Below are 19,878 nucleotides of genomic sequence, written 5' to 3'. Positions count from 1 at the left end.
AATGAGACCCCCTCGACGGTCCGTCGTGCCCATGACGGTCCGTCGTGGGATCCGTCGACTCAGACTGTTATTACTAGAAAATATTCTACAGCTCAAAACAACTAAACAGGTCGTTACAATAGATACCAATTTACCCATCGTTCATCCTTGAACAATCACAAGAAGAAAAACAAGGGCGAAAAGGAGTACCTGAATCTGTAAACAGATGTGGGTATCTTTCTTAAATATCAGCCTCTTTCTCCCAAGTGGATTCTTCAACCGGACGATTCTTCCATTGAACATTGATAGATGCAATCTCCCTTGATCTAAACTTGCGAAATTCTCTATCTTGAATGGCAACAGGCTTCTCTTCATAAGTCAAATTCTCATCAAGCAAGACTGAATTCCTACGAATGATGTAGTTTCCATCGCCATGGTATCTTTTCAATATACACACATGAAATATCGGATGCACTCCTGACAGTCCTGGAGGTAAGGCCAATTCATAAGCTACCTCCCCCACGCGCTTCAGAACTTCGAATGGACCAATATACCTCGCACTAAGCTTACCTCGCTTGAAAAACCGCATCACCGCTTTCATGGGCGAAACCTTCAGCAAGACTTGCTCACCCTCCATGAACTCCAAGTCTCTAATCTTTCGATATGCATATTCCTCTTGCCTGCTTTGAGCCGCTAAAAAATTTTCATGAATAGATTTCACCTTCTCTAATGAATCCCTTAAAAGATCAGTACCCCACGGTCTAACCTCAAATGCATCAAACCAAGCAATGGGAGACCTACATCTCCTCCAATACAATGCTTCGAAAGGAGACATATCAATACTTGAGTGATAGCTATTATTGTATGGGAACTCCGCTAAGGGTAAGAAGTTATCCCAATGACCCCCAAATTCTATCACACATGCACAAAGCATATCTTCCAACAACTGAATTGTTCGCTCAGACTAACCATCGGTGTTAGGGTGGAATGCAGTACTAAGGTCCAACCTAGTACCTAATTCAGCATGCAATGTTCTCCAAAACATAGAAGTAAACTGCGTACCTCTATCTGATATGATGGAAAGTTGAACCCCATGAAATCGAACAATTTATGAGATGTGGAGTCTGGCTAACTTCTCTGCATTGTAGGTCACCTTGACCGGGATGAAGTGAGCAGACTTAGTTAATCTTTCCACAATTACCCAAATAGAGTGAAACTTCCCCAATGTCTTTAGAAGACCAACCACGAAGTCCATTGCAATTCTCTCCAACTTCCATTTAGGAATCGGCATTCTCTGAAGTGTTCCTCCGGGCCTCTGGTTCTCATACTTTACTTGCTAACAATTTGAACATTTGGCAACAAAATCAACAATGTCGCGCTTCATTCTACTCCACCAAAAGTGTTGCTTTAGGTCACGGTACATCCTGGTTGCACCAGGATGTATAGAATATCCGGAACTATGAGCCTCTGTAAGAATAGTTTGGATCAAATCATCAACACGGGGCACACATACCCTTCCCTTAATTATCAAAACACCTTCCTCATCCATTATTGCTTCTTTAGCCTCTCCTCGCAACACCATATCCCAAATTCGGCTTAGCTTCTCATCATCAAACTGTTTTTCCTCGATCTTGTCAAGAAAAGAAGATCTCGCCTCCACACTGGCCAAAACTCCTCCCTTATCATTTACTTCTAACCACTTAAAGTCGTTAGCCAAAGTCTGAACCTCTCTAGCCAATGGGCGTCTAGAAGCTTGTAAGTGGGCTAAACTACCCATGCTCCCGGCTTTTCTACTTAAGGCGTCTGCCACAACATTAGCTTTTCCTGTGTGATACAAGATAGTAACATCATAATCCTTTACTAGTTCCATCAATCTCCTCTGTCTCAAGTTCAAATCTTTCTGAGTAAAGACATACTGTAGACTATGATGATTTGTATAGCATTCACATTTCACCCCATATAGATAATGTCTCCATTGCTTTAATACAAACACTACCGCAGCCAACTCCAAATAATGGGTAGGATAATTACGTTCATGCACCTTAAATTGCCTCGAAGCATAAGAAATTACACTCTTCTCTTGCATTAGCACTGCACCCAAACCAGAATAGGATGCATCGCAAGAAACAACGAAGTTCTTTCCTTCCACTGGCAAGATGAGAATTGGTGCAGTAGTCAACAAAGTCTTGAATTTCTGAAAGCTTTCTTCACATTAATCCGACCATACAAATGGAACATTTTGATTAGTTAAGTTCGTGAATTGGGAAGCAATAGAAGAAAATCCCTTGACAAATCGACGGTAGTAGCTGGCTAAACCAACAAAGCTCCTTATTTCTGACACATTAGTAGGTCTTACCCAATTTCTCACTGTTTCAATCTTAGAAGGATCCACCATCACTCAATCCTTAGCAATCACGTGCCCCAAAAATGACACTGAATCTAGCCAAAACTCACACTTGGAGAATTTGGCATAAAACTTTTTCTCCCTCAACATTTCCAATACCATTCTCAAGTTCTCCTCGTGTTCTTTCTTGCTTTTCGAGTATACTAGTATGTCATCAATGAATACAATGACAAAGAGATCAAGATATGGCTTAAAAATCCAGTTCATCAAGCTCATGAAAGCAGCAGGGGCATTCGTAAGCCCAAAAGACATTACTAAGAACTCATAATGCCCATACCTGGTACGAAAAGCAGTCTTGGGCACATCCATTGCCCGTATTTTCAATTGATGATAACCAGATCTTAAATCTATTTTTGAGAAGGTACAAGCACCTTGTAACTAATCGAACAAATCATCGATGCGAGGAAGAGGATACATGTTCTTAATAGTTACCTTATTCTGTTGTCTGTAGTCAATGCATATCCGAAAACATCCATCCTTCTTCTTCACAAACAAAACAAGAGCACCCCAAGGGGATTCACTTGGTCTAATAAAGCCTTTCCCTAACAACTCTTGAAGTTAGGCCTTTAACTCTCTTAACTCAGCGGGAGCCATCCTATAAGGAGGTATGGAAATGGGGTGAGTACCCTGCTCCAAATCAATACAAAAGTCAATATCTCTATCCGGTGGCATACCAGGAAGGTCTGCAGGAAACACATCCAGAAACTCACGGACTATTGAAACCAACTCAATCGAAGGTACTTTGGTAGTATCATCCCTGAGGTGTGCCAAGAAAGCTAAACAACCCTTTCTAACCATTCTCATAGCATGAAGAAAGGAGATGATATGAACTGGAGTGGAAGTGTAGTCACCCTCCCACACTAACAGATTTGTCCCAGGCCAACGTTATAATTTTAGCATTACAATCTAAGATTGCAAAATTTGGAGACAGCCAAGTCATACCCAGAATTACATCAAAGTCAACCATTTCTAAGATAACCAAGTCTACTTGAGTATTGCTCCCCAAAAAAGTCACAAGACAAGACCTATACACCTTTTCGACTATCACAGACTCACCCACCGTAGTAGAAACACGAATAGGCATGTCAAGCAATTCACAATGTAAATTAAGACCAGTAGCAAATGAGGAAGATACATATGAAAATGTGGATCCAGGGTCAAACAATACAAAAGCCATACAATCACAAACCAAAAGATTACATGTGATAACAGCATCTGATGCCTCCGCTTCTGACCTCCCAAGGAAAGCGTAGCAATGGGCCCTATCACCTGTCTGCCCGTTGCCTCTACCAGGTTGCGCTGCAGTAGTTCCCATTTGTCCGTCACCCCGGACGTTTTGGTGACCTCCATTACCTCGGCCACCACATCCTCCAGAATAGCGGCCTTTTCCATGACCACCTCTACCTCTGATTATTGGGGGTCTGTTACTCTGTTTTGGACAATACCTCTTAATGTGTCCAGTCTCCCAACATCCATAACACTCTCTGGATTCAAGAATAGGTCTCTGTGAGAATGACGAAGTCTGGGGATAACCTCCAAACTCAGAGAAGTGTTTAACGGTCTGCGGTGGACCCCCAACTACAATCTGCATTGAAGACTAAATAGGTCGGGCTGGATAACCTCCTGAACCCTGTTCTCTGGAGTAAGAACCATTAAACTCACCTCCCTTACGAAACCTTTTAAATGTCGATGCCATGGTTAAGTCATCTGGCTTCACTCCCTCCATCTCTATCACGAAGTCTACCACTTCTGCAAATCTGACCTCAACCCCTTCACAAAACGGCGAATCCGCTCTTCTAGACTGAAGCAAAGCTGGGTGGCATACCTGGATAATGCACGGAACTTAGCCTCAAACGCAGTCACTGACATTTTGCCTTGCTCTAGGATCAAGAACTCATCTCTCCTCCTATCCCTCAAGGTCTGGGGGATATACTTCTCCATAAATAAGATAGAGAATGACGCCCAAGTCATAGGTGGTGCCTGTGCAGGTTAACACTCAACATGTGACCGCCACCACATTTTGGCATTTCCCTGAAACTGATAGGTTACAAACTCAATGCCAAATCGTTCCACTATGCCCATTTTATGTAATAACACATGACAATCAACTAGAAAATCGTAGGCATCCTCAGATTCAGCACCCTTGAAGACTGGAGTTTCAATTTCAAGAACTTACTAAAAAATTCATGCCGATCGCTTGTCATTATAGGACATGTAGTCAAACGAGGAAACACACCTAATTCCAATGAGGAATATATGTGGGGAGCCTCAGTAGCGGCCTATCGTACTTCCGGAACCTGAGGTGCTGGTGTAGAAAACACTGGAGGGGTCTGGCCCTGATCAGATAACCCGCTAAGATAAGCAAGAACCTGATTAATCATCTCTGTGGTAGGTTAGGGTTGTAATCCCTCATTCTGTACTTTCTCATTCTCCCCTTCCTCCCCCTCTCTTACTACTTCCTCAGTTGGTGGAGGAGTCACCGCCTTAGTACCAGATGGGCTATGTGCTTGTCCTCTTCCTCTGGAGGACATCCTCCCACGACCTCTACCACGACTCCTTGTCATTGCTCCTTCGAGCTACAGCCCCAGTGGCTGGCTCTGACGCACCCTGTCCTGCCGGTGCTGGTGTTGTCGTGGTTGTTGTTGTAGTTCTAACCATCTGCGAAATAGAGTGAAGATGGTCAGATACAAATTAGTATAACCTAGATACCAATTGGACACAAGTAATAGCACGAAAGAAAGAAAGAATGGAGTTTTCCTAAAGTCTTATAGCCTCTCAAAGAAAAGTAAAGGCGTCCCCCTACCGTTCCTCAACACTCTACTAGACTCGTTCTTGTGTGATGAGACCAACGAACCTAATGCTCTGATACAAAGTTTGTCACGACCCAAAGCGGGTCGCGAGTGGCACCCACACTTATACTACTATGTGAGCGAACCAACCAATCTAAACCTCCACATTTCAACCATAAATAACATAATACAATGCGAAAGACTTAAACTTATTAATGAAAATCAATTAATTATCTTCTAAAAACTCAATAATTATTATTCCCAAAATCTAGAAGTCATCATCACAAGAACATCTATCCTCAAATTACTAATTATTAGAGTATCTAGAAAGCTAGAATAAATAAAAAGCTAGTCCATGCCGGAACTTCAAGGCATCAAGACATGAAGAAGAAGATCAAGTCCAAGATAGAAGCTTTAGCTCACCCTGAAATCCGGTGTAATTTAGACTGGGTAGAGTTGCGGTTGAGTTGAAGACGACGGTACGTTTGCTGTACTCCACAAATAACAAAGAAAGAAACAAACAAGTAGGGGTCAGTACAAACAAAAGTACTAAGTAGATATCATCGGCCAACTCAAAATAGAAAACAGTATATATCAGATAATATCATAAAATCAACTAAAATACTCAACATGCGACATTTACAATTACCATAACCCTTTGTCACAACACCAAGCACATCAATGAGGACTCACGCCTCCCCATCATACTTATTTTGAAATTAGGTTCATTAAATTGAGTATATTAACATCTTTCAAGATTCATTATCTTTATTTCTCTCGTGTCGGTACGTGACACTCCGCCCCATATACTATCCTGTTGTCGGAACGTGACACTCCGATCCTCATCATACTATCCTGGTGTCAGAACGTTACACCTGATCCATATTCTATCCTGGTGCCAGAACGTGGCACTCCGATCCACATACAATCCTGGTGCCGGAACGTGACACTCCGATCCTCATATACTATCCTGGTGTCAGAATGTGACACTCCGATCCTCATCTTACTATCCTGGTGTCAGAACGTGACACCCGATCCATATTCTATCCTGGTGTCGGAACGTGGCACTCCAATCCATATACTATCCTGGTACCGGAACGTGGCACTCGATCCATATACTATCCTGGTGTCAGAACGTGACACTCCGATCCTCATATACTATCCTGGTACCGCAACGTGGCACCTGATCCCCTAATCTCACTAGATTCGTTCATCAAGCCTTCTTTTATACCAAGGCATTAACAAATTAGATTAGGGTTTTTCAAGATTTAGGATTCAATAGCTTTCTGATGCTTACTTTATCACAATTATATAATCACATTCGTGCAAGCATACAATTAAGCATATAGAAGGGTTTACAACACTACCCAATACTTATCATTCGCTATTAAGAGTTTACTACGAATAGCATAAACCATAACCTATCTCCACCGGAGAATTCGTGATCCTGAAATCTACTTTTCTAAAGCTTTGCTTTCCTCTTCGTTTTCTCATCTTGATCGATCGTTTCTCCCTCTCTCTGTTCTTTCTATTTGTCTTATTCCAACCCTTTTTCTTTTACCCTAATTAGCATATAATTAAGTATAAAAGATGACAAAAGTAACCCACTAATTAATTCAAGGTTATCTCCTTTAACCCCCAAGAAACTAAATTATTAACATTCAACCACTAACTTTATAATTATAAGCAGGAATAGTCCAAAACTCCCCTTAGAACTTTTAACAGAAATCCGACCCAATCAGGGTTACGCAGTCTGTGATGGGCCGTCGTGCCTGCGACAGTTCGTCCTGCCGAGTCATCACAGAGTTCACAGACTGAATTTTACTAAAGGGCCCGTGACGGTCCGTCGTTCCCATGACGGTCTGTCCTGTCATGTCATCGCGAAGTTCAGAGAGTTGTTCTCAATACTCAAATTTCAGAATTCTAAGTGTTTTGGAACGAGACCCCCTTAACGGTCTGTCGTGTACATGACAGTCTGTCGTAGGATTCGTCGACTCAGACTATTATTACCAGAAAATACTCTACTGCTCAAAACGACTAAAAAGGTCGTTACAATTCCCTCCTTGGAAATCTGATTTTTTGTAATTTTTGTTGCGAATCATGTTTATAATAATCAATTTCAACAAGAGGGAATCTTAAATTTTAGAACAAATATTCCAGAATGAATGTCATATAATTGTCAGATGAGACGAGGTGTATCACCTACATTTTGCATTTCCTTCGGCCATACAAGATACCTTTACTGTAAATGGTGTACAAAGTCATAAAGGTAACCATAATGGGTAAACCTAATAAGGATCATTACAAAGTCTTCAAAATGCATATGTACTGAAAGAAGGATATTTGGAGTTTCTCAGTTTGCTTACTATTGTATAAGTTTTGCTTTGTCTTAATTTTTACCGTTGTTGCCCAATTGAATTGTGAAGGCTGATTGTTTTGGTTGAAAAGCGATTTTCTAGGCCATAGTTTGTGACTTTGAAGGACAAGTAATTGTGGTTGACATTTAAGCTGACTTATGCAAGGAATTTGAAGTAGTTCACTTGAACCTTTAAATTTTAAGAAATAGTCACATTGCATGAAGCTTGACAATTTAACTATCCTCGAATTCGGTATTGACTATTTACTTTTCATTACGATGAAGGATAGTTAGAATTTCTCTATTTTTTTGCTCTATTATAAGTGAAGTTACGGTGTTGGAATCTCATTACTTTTTGAGGGCAGGCTTTGCGAATAATAGGTGAATTCACATGTCTTATTTTTTTTATATAAAACTGATTAATCATTATTTAAATTTATTTGATTGTTTTTTCCTGTTTATGTTTCAATTTCAAATAAAGTCATAGTTATTCAATATATCTCTCTTCTCAAAACAGTTAAACCAAATAGACTAAGAATGTAACATATTGACAAACTTTTGTAAATTAGAAATGTTTCATCAGGTAGAATTATCCTAATCATTTTCACGTACGCAACCACACACAAATATTTGTGTAGTAAATTAAGGACATTATTTCCAAATTTACTCATATCTAATATATAGGAAGATAACGGAAATATTTGAGGAAAATAAAATATTTTAGTAAGTGAAATTAGAAAATATTTGCATTGTTAAAGTGTTCATTGAAATTTTTGTAGCAAATGGTATTTTCGTTTATATTTGAAAATAAATAAGATAGCCCGTGCTTTACCACATTTTAAATGATTCATTTTCTATTTAATAAAAAAATATGCACTACAAGAGTGCCATTTTAATACTCGGAGTGTTTATTTAACATGAACGATATGAATTAATGCATGTAGATATAGAGACTTCAAATTAGAGTATTTATTAATTTAAAATTTTAAATCAAGCTTAACTGTTTATCAATATCTTATCCTGCAAAAAAAAATAATGATGGCAATATTATAACAGTCTAACATTCTATTAAATAAAGGTCACAAACATAACGTAGATTGTATTGTTGTAAAAAGGTCTATTTTTATGGTTACAAATTAGACAAACGCAACATAAATAAACATGTTTTTTAAAATTAGATTAAAAATCGCAAAGGTTTACATGTTTTGAATGTACTGGTCGAAACCAAAACAAGTAAAAATGTCTCTCGACAATGCAAATTAGTACCATACAGGATTTTGAAGGAATTTTTGTAACGTTAATTCAAAATGGTCATACATTATTTCATTAATCTCAAAAGAGATGTAAGTTAATAGAGGTAGATTACTACCGCGCGAAGCGCAGTTAGTTTACCTAGTATTTATATAAAGAGAACCTTCAGCCCACCTATTGTGATACACCAGAAACCATAATTCCCTTTTTAATTTTTTTATTTCCAAAACTAGCTTTCCCTTTTCATGAAAAGTTGTGACTTTAATGGAAAATTGTGGCTTTTATGGAAAGCTGCAACTTCTTTGGAAAATTGTGACTTTTATGGATAGTTGCGACTTTTATGAAAAAATATGACTTTTATGAAATTTTGCATCCATACTGAAGGGTTGTAACTTTTCCAAAGAGTTGTGACCTTTCTGATAAGACACAATAATTATTTGTTCACACAACCCTATGTTATCTATAAATAAAGGAACTTTTGCCACTATAATTTGTAGGGTTTTTTCCCGACTATAGGGTAGTCAAATTCAAAATCATCAATCGAGCTTTTATTCTTGAAAGTTTTCATGGATCTTATCTTTACTATAAATCATAGTGATTCATCTAAGTATGGTAATTTTTTTCCTATTCTTGTGACCTTTTTTTAAATATGTTAAATTGTCAACAATGATGATTGGAAATTGATCTTATCTTTTGTGTCTTTCTACATGCCTCTTCGTAAAAACAACGCACATTGATTTCAATTTCAATGTGTCATTATGACTTTTGGACCTCTTGGTGTACAACTCATAATACTGTTGAAATGACGGATGGTTGAATTCATTACATTTGTTTCTTTAGTAAACAAATCCTTTATTTTAGTCATTATTATTTTATGTTTTTTTCAAATTACAATACAGTAATTATGCTTCTTATAAAGTTTATTTCAATTCTGGAAGTTTTCTTCCTCCTATTTCACTACGCTTAATTTTTTTGCTAGAATCATAGTGATTCATGCATCTATTGCTACATCTTTGTTGCCATTTTTTAAATTTTTTTTTAATTATCTTCAAAATTACAGTGAGGAAGATTGAAAATTTATATTCTCTTTTGTCCCAGTTTTATAGGGTTTCGTTATGTACTTTTGGAAAAATTGTTTGTAGGTTGTGCTATATTTTGTAGCACACAATAATAAATATTTGATAAATAATACGGAACCAATGATGAGGTTTGTAAAATGAACAAAAATGATTGCTCTCTTGCATGACACATTTAGTATATTATTTTGATTGTTTTTTCTTAGGTACAAATATTTTGTATATTATTGCACTATTTCTAGAATATTTGAAAAGAGACAATTTGTCCACATAATTTACTGCACATTAACTAATGTATCATACTTCTTCTCTTCTATTTTTAGCATAATATGAGATCATGTTTTCGTAAAACTAACAAATGTCCAAATTACACTTTGACAAAAATATTTTGTATCGGCAATAAATATGCACATTCACAAAGAATGCTACAACCTTTAACGACATAAATTAATTTGCCATTGAATTCAATATTGTTATAGACTTTATGGATATTTAAATAAAGTACCAATTGCCTCTGAAGATACATATTTAATGATAATTAAGCTATTAGTTATCATTAAAGATCATTTTTGTTGTAGTGATAACTAACTCTCTTGATAAAATTTTTAATTTTTGATAATGAAGTTATAACTCTTTCAAGCTTCTTTAAAATAATGTTGTGAACGGTAAACTTGGATACTACCATAAAGACTTTCTTTTTGAAAAATATATAAAGCATGTGCCTTTTTCTTCTTGATTGCTAGGATATTATGGTCGTCTTTATTACTATTTTTGGATATTTTTGTGCTCAAGTGCCTCCAAAATTACGTTGTGAGATTTTTGTATGTCATATGTAAAAAAATTTGTTTGTATATCCCATTGTGAACATTCAGATGCCAAATACTACTTGGTTGATAATTGCATTATTTTTTTGTAACTGTATACTATAACTATAACAATAACTATCTTTTAATCCAAATAAGTTTTGGCCGGTGATATGTTACCTTGAAAGTAGTACTCCCTCCGTTTTAAAAAGAATGACCTAGTTAAACTTTGAACGGAGTTTCAGAAAAGAAAGAAGACTTTTAAATCTTGTGGTTCTAAATTAAAGATATGTCAAATGTACCATAATACCCTTTAATCATCTGGTCTTAAACAGGCCACATGGAAAGTTAAAGTTAAAGTGTTGCAAAAAAAGGAAAAGGGTCATTGTTTTTCAAATAGAATGAAAAGGAAATATGACTTTTTTTAAACGGAGGGAGTAATGACTCTTTTGAGACAATGACCATTTTTTTTATGATAGTAACAATTTTTTTTTTCATTTATAGCATATACTTATATGGCATACATTAATTAAAAAAGAGATTGATTGGGTTCATAAAAAAGGAATCAAAGACCGTCCATTTGAATTTTGTTAATTATGATCTTGTATGGACGTGATGCTCAACTTTACTTGGAAGTGTTATTGTTCAACATTTTCCGGTGACTTTGTCAACTTCTTATATTGTTCATTATGACTTTTTAGAATTTAAAATTTTTCATTACATCTTACCAACTATTTCCATTAAGATTTTCTAAGATTTGTTTCTTATGCTTAAAATCTAGGTATGACTCATAGTTTATGTATGACAAAAATAATTTCTCTTTTTAAATGTAACAATTTAAGATTTCGGAGAAACACTTTTCCTTAACATAAAAGTTATTTCCAATTATATATCAAAAATACAAATATTATCAAATGATTATATGAAAGCCTTATAAAATAGTTCAATCTCATGAGAAGCACAGGAAGTTTTCCATGTAAAGAAAAAAGAGGGAGTCACTCAGAGAATAGTTATGCAAAAATTAAACTTTGGAAAACCAAGGTACTATTTACTTACGAAACCAAATATCCATTCCCAAGCCTGAGCCAATATTACAAGACAATAAAGTTTACTCTGATCCTATTCTAGGCATTGAAAGATAGAGCTTACAAACAATGGGCAAGCCTACGATAGTTTGTTATTAGTGTTACAAGTTCTTTGAGAACGGGAGCATAGTACTCAGTGCCAACTATCATGGCTGTGGGACTTCTTTGGTGTGAGGACTCTGTGTATGCATTTTAATGTAGATTATTAGAGCTGGTAATTAACAGGTATAAGCTTGATTGGCTTTGAGCAATGAGATGACATATATTGATCCTTGAATGTTAGATTCAGGGCCTTGGGATACAAATAGTGTTTTGAAATAGCTATTGTGTAGTGTCAAATGTTTGTTAATGATTTGAGGGTTGATTTTACTGATTTCTCATTACTTGAGGACAAGTAATGATTTTAAATTGATGGTGTTAATGTACCCGGTAATCTTGGCACATTTGACACTTGAAAACTAAAAGTTAGTACTAAAATCAGGTGTGTCTATATGGAACTTATGGGTTTGTTGGTTTTTGTGCAGGTAAAAATAGGTTGTCGTGAAAGAGAAGAAAAGAAGAAATTGCAGGTCGGGATCTGAGAAATTTATGTCCAAATTGAAGACCACAGATCCCTTGACGGGCTGTGGTCCTTCTAACGAGCCGCGAGAGTGCTCGTAGTTGATATATAAAAGGTTTGCAATTTAAGGAAGTTTGTTGATAATTCAAGTAAAGATCACGGAAGCCTATATGTGCCGTGGAAATAAAGATGGATTGTGAAAAAGTCCGTAAAAGGTGAACCAATGGCCAGGAGTCAAGGAGTGGAAATGGGATTTAACCAAGTGAAGATCACGAACACCCAAACACACCATGGTATCTTTAACGGTCCTTGGTCTTGTCAGTGATGCTATTTCCTGTATGGTGGCATTGAATACCCATGTTGGGGAATTCCAAGTGAAAACCACAGACATTCAAACGGACCGTGATATCTTTAATAGTCTGTGGTGTTATCCGTGATGAAATTTCCACAGTGCAAGCATGGACGACTCAAGTTAGGAAATTCTATGTAAAAACCATAGAAGGATTCACATATTATGAAGCCCTTAACGGGTCATAGAGTTGTTCGTGAAGCGCCGGACATTTCAGTCATACTTCGAGTAGGACTCTATTTTAAATGATTATTTTGAATATATTAGGGCGTTTTCATGTGTTTATCTTTTCTTTGCTTGAACAACTAACATGTTTCCATTATCATCAGTTTATGATTTTTAATTTTTGATGTTGAATTCATTTTAAAGTTTAGATTTCTTATTACAAATTATTTAAAATTTACTGTTCGTTTGCTGATTATTCTACTATGTATTCATATCATGTATTTATTATGTATTGTTTTTTTTGTGAAACCATGAGAGGATAAACACCACGACTAAGGTTGTGGGATCCATGATGTAGTTATAACTGTAATTTCATAAAATGAGTAAAAGGCATTCAGTGTTTATAATCTGTACTTTTAGATTTTATTATCTATATAATTTTCTAAGTGCACAAATTAGATTGAGCTTGTATACGGTATTTTTTTCAAGAGAAAAATATTAGTTAGGAAAAAATTGACCTAAACTAGCGAATTGGAGTTGAAGTTTAAGTTTGAGAGAAAATTACTTTCACCTCGAACCATTGGACCCAAGGGTTAATGATAGTACCAACCTAAGGCTGAGAAGATGTGAGTGAATGGTGTCTAATTAGACACGAGAAGTGTCAGATGAAATTAAGTCACAATGATTTTTGTAAGTATTGAATCACCTAAACCTAAATTACGGACGAACACTAAAACTAACGTTATGGATAACAAGATGCCAATTTCTCTTAATTAATTGAATCAATTTTACAATGAAATAGTCTGTTAGTTATTAATCTGGTGTTTAATTGCATGTTTTGCCACATATAACATTTCAACTAAAGCTAATTTTTTTTCTGTTATAATTTGTTTTTGATATAATAACAACATCCAATTAAACGCGTCAACGAAAACTTATCTGTCAAAAAATTCATTGTGGGATCCTCTACTCTAGTTTAGTTTTGTAAATCGACATCAACCATTTACACTTCTTATTCGAAGGGTATGTTTTGATGTATCTGTGCCCCTGATTTGGTTGTTTAAATTCTCTAGGTTATTCACGTTGTCTTGGTTATTATCATCATTGTTTCCCCAAAGACCTAACCCTAATTCTTCTTGACGCCCTCGATTGATTTTTGTGCATTGGAGTAAAGCTCTTTCGGGTTCACTGTCTAGTTTGACAAGTTCTCCTTTCCGAGACAAACAGAAAAATCAAGTTCCTCCAATCACAAGCTAAGATCGAGTAACTGACACTTGAATATTTGAATTAATGTAAACATAAGAAGATCGAATATAAATCAATTTCTATGTCCATGAAAGCGGCTCCAAAAAACTTATTCTTCCCCAATATACATGCACGTGTACGTGATCGCTAAAAATAATTTATATTCTTAAAAAAAATTATCGTTCCCAAGGGATTTATGATAAACATATATTTGACACTCAATTTTAAAAATAAAATAAGAGTAACTGTTCTCAGAAATTCTAATGATTGTTAACTTCTACTATTTACGCATAAATCAAGTAACCAAGATTGAATGACTTCAAGACGATGTTTCAAGCCAGTAAAAGACAATTCCAGCGCTACAACATTCAACAAATTTCATATATTATTCTTTACATAGAACTTATTTTAAATATCAAGTCGCCTACTCCATTTAGATACTACGTACATCGTTGAAGAAGGATATAGAATAATTACGAGCATCTATTCAAGTAGCTCCCCTGGGGAACGAAGTTTATATTTCATCCTGTTTCATAACCAAGAAAGTTGTTTGTTCCGGCATAACTACTAAACACATATTACCTCAATCAAATGGTTTGATCGAGCTCTCTATATTTTTTTGACTGTCTAAGCCCTCATCTCTCGATTTTAAGATTAAACGATATATTTATCTTATGGTGATCAAGCACAAAACACTAAAGCAAGAATACAAAAGTGTGTTATAGTGAAAACCAAAATTAATTCAAAAGCCTTTACATAATAAACAGTCAATTAATAGCGACAACCCCAAAACTAGGGCATTTAACCACTCATGCTATTGAAAAACCACAAAATACATTTGTTCATGCGATTTCAAGAAAATAGAAGAGTTAGAAGATCAAAAAATATTGAAAACATTGATACTTTCTCTTGCACACCAACTAAAAGTCGGACCCTAACTTTAGATCCCTAAGGGTCTATTTATAAGAGTGGGAAAACATGGAGACAATGTTTACTACAATTACGAATCCTTCCTAAGATGTCAAAATTTCATCATGTTTTGCACTTGAAAATCGCCTCTGAAGTATCCTCCTTGGAGCGTCGCGCCTAGTAGAGCACCATTCAGGTGCCTCAAAACTTCCTATCATTGCATCTAATGCGTAGAAGAGTGACAAGAAAGCGAATCTAACCTTTCAATCTTGGCGCGATGCGTCTCTCAGTACGCCATGCCTAGGTGATTCCATACATAGTCTATTTTTCGCACGCCTTTGCATCTCTTTTCTTCAATTAGACTCCAAGATTCTTGAGAGTTACTGAAACTTGTAATTACATGTTTTAGTGCATAATAATTGCAAGTATAATAAAATCATGATAATAGAATCAAGATGATTCATTACTTGAACAATTTATGGTTTAATATTGACAACATAGGAAAATAAATACACCGAAGATAACACCTCTAGACATAACACAAGATCACGAGTAACCCCAAGATTACCTCGAGTCTTGAAAAAATCAAGCATCATGAAAATGACTTAGTAAGACATGTAATATGCGGAAGCTAAAAACAATGGATATTTGAACTAGGGAAAAACCCAACTAGTTTGAATATATATGATATAATAATAAGACTTTAGTGCTTTCTTAAAAAACACTTTAGAAATCGAGTTGAATCTACTACTATGTCTGAAAAGTCTCTACTCAATTGAGATGTAGGGACATGCCCCCAGCTAATACTAATTGTAATCACGTATTCAAAAAGTAGACTCAATGTTGATTTTCAGAAGTTGCAGGTGCAACCCATGGTTTCCATCCATGGATTGTAGGGTAACCCACGGCCCATGATGGTGGTTTGTGACTCGCATCTGCAACCTTCCCTTAAAACCCCCTAGGAAATTTTTGAAGTATCGACCCATGGTTGGACCCATGGACCTTGGACCATGTCCATGGATTAACACCCTTAGTCATCCCTCAATCACGGCTGATGATTAACCAGCTACGACTATCAATCAATCGAAGGTCCGTCTGTCCATCCATTAGTCACCCCGTTAGTAGTTAAGTTAGGATTTTTTGGTATTTTCCTGATGTGTTAAACCCTCAAACTATGTCAGTTAAGCTATGTACTACATAGTTTTGGTCAATTTTATACTTGAAATATAATATAACATTCCTAAGTTAGATCATTCATCAAATCATAGAAAATTTGAGTGTAAGAGGAGAAATACGTTGAGCAACGCTAGTTCAAAGTAGTGGGTTTCTTTCACATATTGGGTCCTCAATTTCATTAAAATATGTATTCCCGTAATGTTATCTAGACCTAGGGTTTTTTGAATATTAAAATTGTTGGGTTTCACTGTTAGAATGATCTAAATCGTATTATTATGAATTAAGTATCATTATTGTCGGTTTCATGCATAAACTCAGAACCCTAGCTATGTAGTTCTTGTAGTTCATGAATTACACATGCAATATCAGTTATTATGAGTTGCATACCAATTTCAAATGCATTATTATGAGTACATAAATGTTGCATTCTCAGTTTGCATGTCAGTTTTGAGCTATGTAATATTACAACATTTCATTCTTAAAGTGTTTATTACTTAATCATATGGGAAGCTTAATACTGAGGGGACTAGGGTCAGATACCTTAATCTCATAACTACGTGCCCCGTAGGTTGTAAGTCCCCTATGTGCCTATCATTTTAGTGATCACTCCAGCATGCCTCTGTAGCTTTTGGCAAGTTATATTGGGTCCTCTTGTTGAGACATGTACACTGGACTCCACATGTAGCTTCTGTGCTTTTATGTCAGTTACTATTAGATCCCTTACAGTTCATTCAAATTCCATTTTATTGACCATGTTATTAGTGTAGTTCAACATTAAGTCTCATCATGTTATTAACTTGGTCACTCCGTTCAGTTTAGTCATGTACAGTACTTTCAATAAATTTTTCATGTTCAGATTATGTTATTTTTTGTTTCTTGTTCAGTCATAATTATTATTCAGTTGTACTCTATCATACATGCTTCATATCTTAGAAGTATTGATGCATAATCTATGATACATCTTCCCGTAATGTGGGTTCAGTTCCTCAGCACTAATGTCATTCATAGATCGGTTCCATATCTATAGTTCAGTAGAAATTGGGAATCCTCATTCATACAATAATAGTTACATGATTGTTTTCTTGCTTTTAGTTTTAGTTTTAGGTTCAATTTTTTTTATATTGAGCTTCAGCCATTTCCCAATACTTGTAGTAAATTTAGAGGCTCATTTCAGACATATTTAGTTACAGCTTTAGTGTTATAGTTTGACTTTTCTATTGTATTTCAAACTCTCCATTTTAATATATTCAAGTTTAGTATATGGGTATTCCCCGTTATTTAAGATTATCTCATGATTCACTTCCACTCAAAAATTTTTGCTTCAATTTACTTTAGTTTGGTCATGACACGCCAGCAGGGTTAGTTTGAGGTCACTTGTAATCCTAGGCCCCATGTATGTGTCTATGGGGCATCTTTGGGGAGTTACACTAACACAACTAACAATTAGAAATAAAGACTAAGATCAAAAGCATTTATATTAAGAAATGATGAGTCCTCATTCTTCCATCACTACTGAAATGATTATTTTCTTGCTTTTACTTTTAGTTTTTGTTTCAACTTTTTTTAGATTTAGCTTAGGGCATGTCCCAACACTTTTATTAAGTTAAGAGACTTATTTCAAACACAGTTAGTTTTAGCTCTAATGCTATGACTTTTCTATTGTATTTCAAACTCTGAGTTTTCATATATTCAGATGTAGTATATTGGTATTCCACATCATTTCAGATTAAATCATGTTTGGTTTCCGCTCAGTATTTATTGCTTTATTTTAATTTTGTTTTATCATGATATGCCAACAGGGTTAGCTTGTGGTCACTCGTAATCCTAGGTCTCATGTCTGTGTCCAGGAGGTAGGTTCGAGGAGTGACAATAACAAAACTAAAAAGTTGAAATAAAGACTAACAGAGAAAGCATTTAAATAAACCTCGAAGTACGAGAGACTCACAATTGAAGCTGGTAAAGTCTACTCAAGAATCTATCAAAGCGTGATCTCGATGTTGAGTGCCTAAACCTACATCATGAAATGTTGTAGCACAATGTATGAGTCAGTAATAGAAATGTAGTGAGCATGCATGATATAGTTATGGTAAGTTGAATAAAATATATAAGTTGAACAATATAAAATTTAGCAATAATATAGTATATATTAGGATATAATATGTACAGAAGTATAACTGAAAAATAAACATTGCGATGACTGAATACTAATCATAACTGTAACAACCTGAACTATATCCTAATTTAAATGTTAAGATCATTGTCAATGCACTAAAAGTCTCACTATGGTAGATATTATTAACCGACATAAATCATATGAGTTAAACGTGGAGTCCGATGTATACACCCCCATATAGAGGATCCAATATGCCTTGCAAGGAGTATAGAGGCACAATTGTTGCATGATCACTAAAACTAATGCACAACTTAGGGGACTTATAAACCTATGCGGGCACGTAGATCTAGGACTTTGGGGGTACATTGAACCTTCGTAAAAATACTGACCCACATGTTTATATTTTGTTAAAACAACCCCACATTTATCTATACATGAATAAAATTTATAATAATATCGTTACTTTTTTTTTAATTTAAACATATGTCATATTATTTAATAAAAACAAAGAGATAATAAATGGTTTAAGACCCAAAAGTGGCTCACAGTAAAGAAATAACAAAAAAACATAAAAAAAAATAAAGAAGTAGTAAGTAACAAATTTGGAAAATGTTTCCCAAAATTGGTCTGTCCTATATTCCTCAAAGATCACACTAGATGAGGCTCATATTTCCAATGAAGTGTCGGCCTTAATGTCTGCCTTCACTAGCATCGGCTTTAAAAAACCAGCTAAAATCTTCAATGCATCCAATTTCGGAGTGTAATCACTTATACGTTAAAAGACTCTCACTGACGGTATTATTCAGCACCCAAGAACACTTCTTTGACATGATGAGTGAACATTTTAGCTTGGATCAAGATGTAGATGGATGTTAACACACACAATTCACTCTTTGTAAGGAAACGGTTGGACTTCCATTTCAATTCATGCTAATATTAGAACATTATATTCCATAAATCATCAATCATACACGGGATGAGATCCATCGAAGTTAATACCATTATGTATGATTTACGATCTAGAGAGATAACCATTCTAACATTAATATCATATCAGAATTTAAAATACACAATACTTTTGATGGTGACTTTATTTCATTCTTTTTGCAGTGTATTATCATTGTCTTGATATTATTCTCTTGTAATTGTTCCTATCATAGACCTACGTATCAGTTCTAAATCTGTGCATCCGTGGTAAATCCCCTATTTTCCATTTTTTTAATTCTCAAATTAGGTATTTGATTCTTTTCCAATTAAATGATGGCTTATGCTGGTTATGGTAACTTCTCTATCTGTAAATATCTCTGTATATCTATACCTACTAGATAGATAACATTATTAGTTTAATAAAACAACTAGTTTATTTCCTTCTTTGAATGTATGAACCACCTCCACATCCCTATTATTCATTGAAAACTTTATGTTCCTCACATAAATAGAAACAATCCAAGAAACCTCCCAAATCCAATCCAGGATCTCCTTTGTAATCAATGAATCCGTTTCTATAGTTAATGCTTGACAACCCTTTTGAACGCAAGCATCTGGACCTTGTTTAACTGCTCTTATTTCAGCTGCAACTGCTGAAACTTCTCCTATTTTTTGTATTTCAGCATACACCA

General features: G+C 35.4%; 1 protein-coding gene across 1 annotated transcript in view; it reads right to left on the bottom strand.

Moving 5' to 3' along the window:
- Positions 1-4,927: 4,927 nt before the first annotated feature.
- The window catches only part of LOC138347949 (uncharacterized), a 61,178-nt gene continuing 46,227 nt past the window's right edge, over positions 4,928-19,878 (bottom strand). The window contains exon 2 of the mRNA XM_069296558.1: positions 4,928-5,041. Within this exon, the coding sequence (XP_069152659.1) occupies positions 4,928-5,041 (114 nt within the window). The remainder of the gene's footprint in view (positions 5,042-19,878) is intronic.

This window comes from Solanum lycopersicum, chromosome 4, assembly GCF_036512215.1.
Source record: "Solanum lycopersicum chromosome 4, SLM_r2.1".
Lineage (NCBI taxonomy): Eukaryota > Viridiplantae > Streptophyta > Magnoliopsida > Solanales > Solanaceae > Solanum > Solanum lycopersicum.
Note: the sequence above shows the minus strand (reverse complement) of the source record. Positions and strands in the feature narration are given on the sequence as shown.